The sequence below is a fragment of the Pipra filicauda genome, unplaced genomic scaffold (genome assembly GCF_003945595.2).
Source record: "Pipra filicauda isolate LSUMZ 115617 unplaced genomic scaffold, ASM394559v2 scaffold1_size10287979_pilon, whole genome shotgun sequence".
Taxonomy (NCBI): Eukaryota; Metazoa; Chordata; class Aves; order Passeriformes; family Pipridae; genus Pipra; species Pipra filicauda.
Genome location: NW_024104310.1, coordinates 9,818,300 through 9,826,779, shown reverse-complemented (window position 1 = coordinate 9,826,779; position 8,480 = coordinate 9,818,300). Strand labels below are relative to the sequence as shown.

Here is an 8,480-nt window from a genome sequence, read left to right as displayed (position 1 = left end):
CACGCACACCCAGGCCCACGCAGGACACATTTCCCATCCGGAGTGGGGAGAGGGACCCCTCGCTCCGGGAGAAACGGGTTAAACACAGCACAGCGCCTCGAACTCCCGAAAAACTCCGATGAGAAGGGGGTGTCTGCGTGCGGAACGAGGGGGGGGAGCGTGGGGAGAAACACCCACCCGCACGCTGTCTCGAAGCATCGCGCCAGCGGGGACCGCGCTGGGGGGGGAAGGGAGAACTAAAAACGTTACTTTATTTGGGGGGGGGGCTAAAACGCTCCCAAATATTTCGGGGATGTGATGCCGGAGCGGAGCCGGGTCTCATCCCTCGGCCGCCCCCCGCGGAGGGGGAGCGGGGCCGGGAAGGAGCAGTATCCCGGAGCGGCTCCCGCTTTTCGGAGATGGGGTTCCCAAAGTTTTCCCAACAAGTTGGAAGGGAGGGGGGAGGGGGGTGCTAACCCCATCTCTATCCCTCATCCACGCCTGCAGCCTGCATTCCGCATCCATGGATGGCCGTGGGTCTCGCTGGGAGTGATGAAGGGGTAGAGGCTCAGGAGAGGCCCCCGAGCATGTTTTAAGAAGGTGTTTTCAGATTTGTCTCCCTATCGTCACTTATATTTTTTTCTTCCTTTTAAAATTAATTCTCCATGTCTATCCCCAAAGTCAGCCCCAGACACCCCAGCTCCAAAAACATAAAAAAAGAAGAAAAAATAAAATAAAACAAACAAAAAAAATAAAGAAAAAAAAAAGAAAAGGGGAGGGGTGGGGTGAAAAAAAAAGTTGGAACTCATAGAACAAATAGGAGAACTATTTATTCAGTTCACAGTCCTGTGAAATGCAGCAATAAAAATCTTTGGACTTCAGCAAAAGTTGTTTTTAATTCTTTTTTTTTGAATTTCAAAAAACATTGTCCAATGTCCATTAAAACTGCGCTTAAGTCTATAAAAGGTAACTTAAGCATAAAAAAAAAATCATAAAGATAGCATCTAAAATCTCCATACAACCGAAAAAAAAAGCAAGCAAACAAACAAACCAAAGTCAACCAACCAGCCCAAACCCCCGAAATCAAAACCAACCAATCAAAAAAAAAAATCAAAAAAAAAATCAAAAAATATTTTATAATCAGATATCTTGGATTTTTACACCACCTTACCTGTAAATTATATATACATAGAATATTGCAGAATTATATCTAATACACAATATTTTCACTATTAATGCTGGTATAATCTTTATACACTGGCCCTTATGTTTCTTTTTATTTTTTTTTAATTAAATTATTGCATTGTATAAACTTTGACTGCAAACGGCCCCCCTCCCCTGCCTCCCCCCTCCCTCCCTCGCCTTCCCCCCACCCCCCCTTTCCCTTGGCTATTCACTGTCCGACTTGCCGTCTTTCGCCGTGGTGGAGTGGTTGTAGAGCCCCTGGGCCATGAGGTGCACTGCCAGGGAGTTCTTGCTGCCCGTCGCCTTCTTGATCTTGGCTCGTTTATTCTGGAACCAGATTTTGATCTGGGACTCGTTGAGCCCGAGCTCCTGGGCCAGGCTCTGCCGCCGCTGCTCCGTCAGGTACCGGTTCGTCTGGAACTCGGCCTTGAGTCTCTGCAGCTGCTCGGCGGTGAAGGCGGTGCGCGGCCGCTTGTCCTCCTTGTTGGGGTTCTTCTTCTTTGGTTTGCGGGAGCGGGGACCTACGGCCGGGAGAGAGGAGAAGCACCGACACCGCCACGCTCCGCTGCGGGCGGCCCCACGCCAGGCGCGGTCCCGCGGGGGGGGCACCCACGCTCCGACAACACCACCACCACCCCCGCCAAGAAAAATAAACCCGCTTTGTGCCTCCGCTGCCAGGGCGATGCTCTGGAGGCGGTGGAACGGGAGCCGCAGACCCCGGTGCCTCCGCAGCCTCCTGTGCCCCAGCTCGCTGCCCGGCCGTCCCCCCCCCCCACGTCCCCTTCCCCCCCAGCCACAAACACAGTTACCGACCCTCTGCATCCCGGGGATGGTCAGCAAGGAAAACTGCACCAGGAGCAGCCACACGGAGCTAAATTTTACACCCCGAAAAAATATGTTTGTTTGTTTGGTTGTTGTTTTTTTTTTTTTTAAGAAAACCTCTTTACTTTTTTTACTTATCTTTTAAATATTTTTTTGGTGGGTCGCGATAAAAATTCTAATGGAAATCCTCCTCCTCCAGTTTACTTAGGGAGAAGCATTCCGCCTCTCCGCTGCAGTGCCCATATGGCGCTGCACGGCCCGATCCGAATCGCCGGGATTATTCTCGGGAATATTATTCTCGGCAGCACAAGGAGCCTTTTCTGCCCGGGCCGAGCCATTGTGAGGATGTATGTTAATTAAATATTAACAAAGGAGAGCACCGGAGAACAATGGAGTAAATTCCAATTCAGCTCTGAATATTACCTCTGAGTAAGAGTTTGTTTTCAGACATTACGAACTAATTTTCATCTCGTTTTACGATACCTCCTTCAGCCGGCCGGCTCCCGGGTGAAAATCCTACCTCGCTGCTTTTGTAAGAGGAAGATCCATATTTTTTTTTTCTTTTCCCTGGGAGCAGATCTCCTGTCTGGTGTTTCCCATGCCTTCCCCCAGCGCTTTCTACTTCTTTTTAAACGGGGTTTTACCGATCTGCCAGAACCAGCCCTGCTGTCCCCGCGGTAGCAGAAGGACATTTTACCCCCTGGCTTTATTTTTTAAAATTTTCTTTCTTTTATTTTTTTTTTTTACGATAATTTCAAGAGGTTCTGTCCAAGCCCTTGCCAAAGAAGTTCCTTGGTTCTTAGGAACGTCCCCCGGCCCCCACAGAGCTGACCTACAGCACATGGAGGGAAATTAAAAGAAAGAAACGAAACGGCGGCCGCTCCGAGGCCTCTTTTAGAGAAATAAACGACCGCGGCTTGGTTTTGGCGAAAAAAGACTAATCAAAACAAGGCGAGGCCTGTGGAAATGCCCTCTCCCCTTTCCAAAACACAGCGCGGGAGGGGGAGAGGTTCCCGGCGGGGAGGAGAGCTCTCCGGGAGGATAAGCGGGGAACCCAAAGCCAGAATTTTTTCCTCCCTCTTTGATAAAACTCGGCAGTTGGTGAGAAATGCCCAGAGCCCAGGCGGCCCCAGCTCCGCTGCGGCGGCGGGGAGGGAGGGACCCCCGTTCCCTCCTCGTCCCTCCGGCTCCGCGCACCCCCGGCCACCCCTTCTTCTCCCCGCATTTTCAGGTCATTTTAAGCAACTCCTTCCCCCACCCACTCCCCTCCAGAACAAAAAAAAAAAAAAAAAAAAGAAGAAAAAAAAGAAAATAAGAAGACGGAGCGGGAAAAGGGAGCGAGGTCTTTTCCACGCCGCTTCCCGGCCGCGAGGGCGGGCGGAGGCGGCCAGAGGAGCCCGGGGAGGGTGATACAGCGGTGGGGGAGCGGGGCCGCGACGGGGCAGCGCTTACCTGAGGAGGGCCGGTCCGAGTACCGCGTGCAGTACACCCAGGCGGGCCACAGCATGGGCTGGTTCCCGGCGTTGGAGCTGGCCTGGGAGCTATCCGAGTCCGAGCTCACCGACAGGTCGCCGCCGCTCAGCCCCCGCGCCTTCAGGGCCGCCTCCAGCGCCGCGGGGTCGCCCCCCTTCTTGGCGGCGCCGTGCAGGGCCAGCCCGGCGGGGCCGCCCTCCCCCCGGCCCGGCGAGCCCGCCCCGCCGCCGGGCAGCGCAGCCCCGGGGGCCGGCGCCGCGGCGGGGCTGCGGCGGCTCTCCGCGCCGGGCCGCCGGGGCTCCGCGCCGGGGCCGCCCACCTCCTTCCTTCGCCCGAACTCGGGCCGCAGGATGTTGTCGATGAAGAAGTTGGTGATGCGATGCGGGTGCGGGTGGGGGTGCGGGGGGTCACCGGGGGGGAGCAGCAGCCCCCGCCGCCCGCCGCCGCCGGGCTCCGCGTCGCCGCCGGACTCCTGCGGCTCGGCCGCCTCCTCCCGGGGGCTCCGGCCGCCCTCCTCCATGCTGCGCGGCCGCCCCGCCGACGGCTCCGCTGCCCGCCCGCCGCCGGCCGGGAGCTGCCGAGCGCTGTCTCTGTTGTTGCTCCTGCTGTCGGTTGTTTTTTATTTAATTTTTTAATATATATATTTTTATATATATATGTCTATATACAACGCACGCACAGGTGTCTATTTGCTTTCGTTTCTCCTGGCTTCGCCGGGCATTCAAAATCCAGAGTTCGCAAAAAAAAAAAAAAAAAAAAAAAAAAAATTAAAGAGTCATTAAAAAAAAAAATAAAAAAGAGACAAATGCAGGGAGATCCCCTCCCCAAGCCAGCAGCCGAACCTCCACCACTTCCAACTTTGCCAAAAAATGAAAACACAGAGAGGAGGCTCCGGTCCTCCCGCCGCCGCTCCGCCGCCTCCCGCCGCCGCTCAGCCGCTCGGTCCCGCGGCGCGCTGCCGCCTGCTCCCCCGGCCGCCGCTGCCGCCGCCGCCGCGCCTCATCCGCGGAGGAAAAAAAATTAGTGGTAATAAAAATAATAATAATTGGGGGGCGGAAGGGGGTTGGTGGTGGTGGGGTGGTAGTGGGGGGGATGGGGGTGCGCAAAGAAAAAAAACCGAAGCGCCGGTGTCGGGGCGGGGTGTAGGCGGGCTCTCAGCAGCCGGTGTCCCGCGGAGGGCAGGGCGGTGAGGGGCGCCCCGCGGGGCTCCGGCCGGCAGCGCCTCGCCCCGCGCCGCCCCGCGCCACCCCGCGCCCGCACATGCGGGGGCCGCCGCGGGTGGGGAGGGGAGGGGGGCGTCCCGCCCTGCCCTGCCGCCCTCCCTGCGCCGCGCTACGCCCCGGCGGCCGCCGCCGCCGCGCCCGGGCACTTCCACTCGGGTTGTTGTCCTTTTAGGTTTTAACGGGGCCCCCGTCGCTGACGTCGCCGGCCCGGGCGCTCCGACACGTGCCTCGGGCCAATGGTAGCCCGGGCGAGCGCACACGTGGTGCGGGGCGCCCCGGTAAGTGACAGCGCCCACGCCCCTCCCACGGACGGGCCCGGCCGCCGCGGGGATGCGCGGGGGGGAGATGCGGGTGCCCCCGCGCGGGGCGCGCACCGCAGCAACCCCCCCGCCCCGGCCCGTGTGTCCCCCCCGTACTCCTTTCCCAGAGATGAGTTATCGGGGGTTTAATTGCCCCGGTGTTTACCGGGGGAGGGGGGCCGGCATCCCACAATTCCTTGCAGAAACGCATAAATAATATTAAGCGAGCGGAGGCGATACAAAGGGGTCCGGGGGGGGGAGTTGTGGGGGCGGAACAGGCCCGGCCCGGTGCCCGCGGGCTGCCCGGGGGGGCCCGTCCCTTCCCCGCCGCGCGGTTCGGCGGTAATTGACTCGTCCTTCCCGCAGCCGGACAGGAGCCTTTGATCTGCCCTGACTGCTCCCCAAATGGCATTGCGGCGCTGTGCTCCCCCCTAAAACGCTGGCCTGTCTACCTCCGGACCCCTCCAAAGCCCCCGCTTTAGAAGGGGAAAGCTGCCGCTGCTGCTTTGCTTGTTGTCTTTAGGGAGAAATACCCTGAAACAAAATTAGGGAGCCAAGTACGGCTGCATGGCCGAAGGGTCGAGAGGGGGCTGAACAGGTTGGGGGGCACGGATCCTCGGCGGGGCGCGCGAGAGAGGAGCGAGGATGCGGGCGCCGTTCCTCCCCTCGCAGCCGGCCCGTTATCCCTCCCCGGGGCCCGCACGGTGCCACCGCCCCGACGGGGCGCACGGAAAAGGGCTGCGCGGCCCCGCGAAGGGCCGAGCATGGTTGGGAGGTGGTGGCTCGGCTCCGGTGTCCGCCGCATCGCGACCCTCGGCTCTCCCCCTAAGTGACATTTTCACTTGGACGTGGCTTCCCTGCGGTGACGCGCATCACTCACCGCCTTGAGGGAAAGGGGCAGAGAGTCCTTCCTCTCCTCTTCTTCTTTTCCTTTTTGCTTTCCTTTTTCTTATTCTTTTTATTTCCCCTTTTCTTTTTAAGGTATTTTATTTTTATCTAATTTTAAATCTTTCTCCCTATTTCCTTTGTATTTCACAGGGGGTCCACCGGCGAAGACCAGCAGTGGCTGATCCAAAGTTGTTTTGCTCAAACAAGCACCCAAAGGTTAATTTCTTCAAGCGCCCCATGAAAAGCGATTAGCCTGTCTCCCAAGAAGTATTTTCTAATTACTTAGAAGCTCTCGCTTTGCTACTACCCCATAATTAAAAGTGTTCAAGGTGCTGCACTTCAAATATTTCGCTCCCGGGCGGACCCAAGTTACTGATAAAAACTTCAAACCTCCTTGAACTGCTCATTACCTGCCCACTCACTGCCGGTACCGCGTTAGCCTTTCCATTCGTTATCCCACTCCTTTGCGGGATTATTTATACCCTGCATAGGACAGGGAAGAGAATTCCTGAAGTAAACTCCGAAGAAGGAGATAAACAAAGCTGTACAAAACAATTACTGCATCTGCCTATCCTCTGACAATAATCCAGCACCTCAGGTATGCAGAGGCAGCGGGGGGGGGTGCGGTGGGGAGTGAAGGGGTGATCTGATACCGAACCGAGAAAATCTGAATGGTCTCTTTTTTTTTCCAAGGTTATTTTTATCTGGGAGTTCAATCTCTGTAGAAACATTCCCCAGCAGTACGTTTGCTCGCCGGTCTGCGGGCGACTCGCCAGCGGCATCGCGGCTTGCAGGGGCTTTTCCTTGGGAACCACTGCGGGTCGCCGGGAGAGGTGGCTTGGAAATGCGATTTTGGCTTCGTTTGCTTCTTTGCTTCAGCCTCCCCTCGCAGATCTGGTGCCTACAAATATCACCTCTCCGCACACCAGCCAGATTTCTTTCCCTTATGCTCCCCGCGTAGTTTCAACAAGGCTCATTCCATGCTACCAGTCACTAAAAATATGTATATATATTTTCCGTCTCGCAAACAGGTGAGTGTGCGGGTGCAGCGGACCCCACACACCCTGCCTTTTGCTCGGCGCTTTTGACACTGAGAAGTTTAGAAACAGGATGATAACCCGTGAATTCGGTACGGGGAAGGAGGGAGGGAGAGAGCGGCCGACCCCCGCCCGCTGGCGGGCTGCGGGCAGGCTCTGCGGCCGGGGCCGGGCTGCGGGAAGGCTCCGGGGCCGTTCGTGCCGTTCCCCCGAGCAAACCCTCCTTCTAGCTTTTCCCCACACTCGGGGAAAAAAACCAACCACGAGGTGCTGAGAAGCCAAAATGCCCAGAGGAGTAGTGGGAGTCCAGGGAAGGGCTGCACCTCTCGCCCTTCCAGAGCGGGGTGGCTGCCTGCAAAACTCTGGCATGCACGAATTTCGTCGGGTTTTCAGCGATTCCCCCGTTTCCAGACAGTCCCCGCCCGTGCCGCCGGGGGAGGTCTGGCAGCGAGGCTACCCCGTGGGCACAGCCTGGGCACAGCGCCGCGCCCCTCTGGCAGCCCCCATGTCCCTCCCGCTCACACCCGGCATCACTTTATTTCCGAGCGAAGCCTTTGAGGCAGCTTTACCAGCGTGTTGGAGCTACTGGAGGAGTATAGAGGAGAGGGGAAGAGGTCGCTGCTCCTCCTTCCCCTGGCCAGGCTGGCCATGCCGCAGGCGATGTGCCCAGCGCTGCCCGGCCTTCACTGGGCTCTCGCATCAATTTTGGAAGGGGAAAACCAGCAACGACCCTCGCTCAGCCCCAGGCAGGCTTTCCCCGGAGCCGGCGGGCCGGGAGAGCTCAGCCAACACGGCCGCATTTCCCCAGTGCCGCCGGGTTCTCACTGCACCGCCGACAACCACAAAAATAAACCCCCCTAAAACCTCCGGATTTTGCCGATTCCCCCCATGCCAGGCAGGATGAAGGGCGTTTTGCTGCCTCTAAGCTCACACCCCGCAGCCTGTGGTGGGACTGGCAGCGCCCATCCATCCACTTCACGCGGGGAATACTTTCCCGTCAACGGGAGCAAACGGACGGGTTGGAAAGCCTGGCTTCCACTTTCTTGCAGGATCATGAAAATTTTATGAGCTGCTCGTGGAGAGGGCAGAGCCCGGCCCGGCCCGAGATGGGGCTCCCCACCGAGCGGCCGGGGGCACCCGCGTGGGGCACGGGGGATACTCGGGAGGGAACTGATGAGGGTGAATGTCACAGTCCTGACTCGGGAAGTAGCGTTCGGTCACGGCTACCGTCCGCAGCACGGAGTGACGGGGGGGGTAAACACTCCCTCCCGCCTCCCCTTCCCACGGGATGGAGGGTGCGCGGGTGGGGTGGGAGAGCCGGCCCCTGCCTCGCCCTGCCCCTGGCCCGGCCCTGTCCCTGGCTCGCCCTGCCCTTGGCCCTGTCCTCCCGCTGCCCCGTCCTTCCCCTGCCCTTCCCCCGGCCCCTCTTCTTGCCCTGCCCCTGCAAAGCAGCGCCCTCCCCTCCCACCCACCGGCTGGGACAAGGGCAGCCCTCCTGGCCCCCATCGAAAACTATCAAATAACAATAACAAAACCCCCCAATTTCGTCAAAATTCAGTAGAGTCAAAGTAAAC

The 8,480-nt window shown here is 58.2% G+C and overlaps 1 protein-coding gene across 1 annotated transcript; it reads right to left on the bottom strand.

The window, feature by feature from the left end:
* Positions 1-1,365: 1,365 nt before the first annotated feature.
* Positions 1,366-4,387, bottom strand: EN2 (engrailed homeobox 2). The gene is made up of 3 exons (XM_027727782.2): positions 4,302-4,387; positions 3,439-4,167; positions 1,366-1,685 (listed from the first exon to the last, which is right to left on the bottom strand). Exons 2-3 carry the CDS (start codon positions 3,977-3,979, stop codon positions 1,369-1,371), a joined length of 858 nt encoding a protein of 285 aa, XP_027583583.1. The 5' UTR covers positions 3,980-4,167; positions 4,302-4,387; the 3' UTR covers positions 1,366-1,368.
* Positions 4,388-8,480: the final 4,093 nt, after the last annotated feature.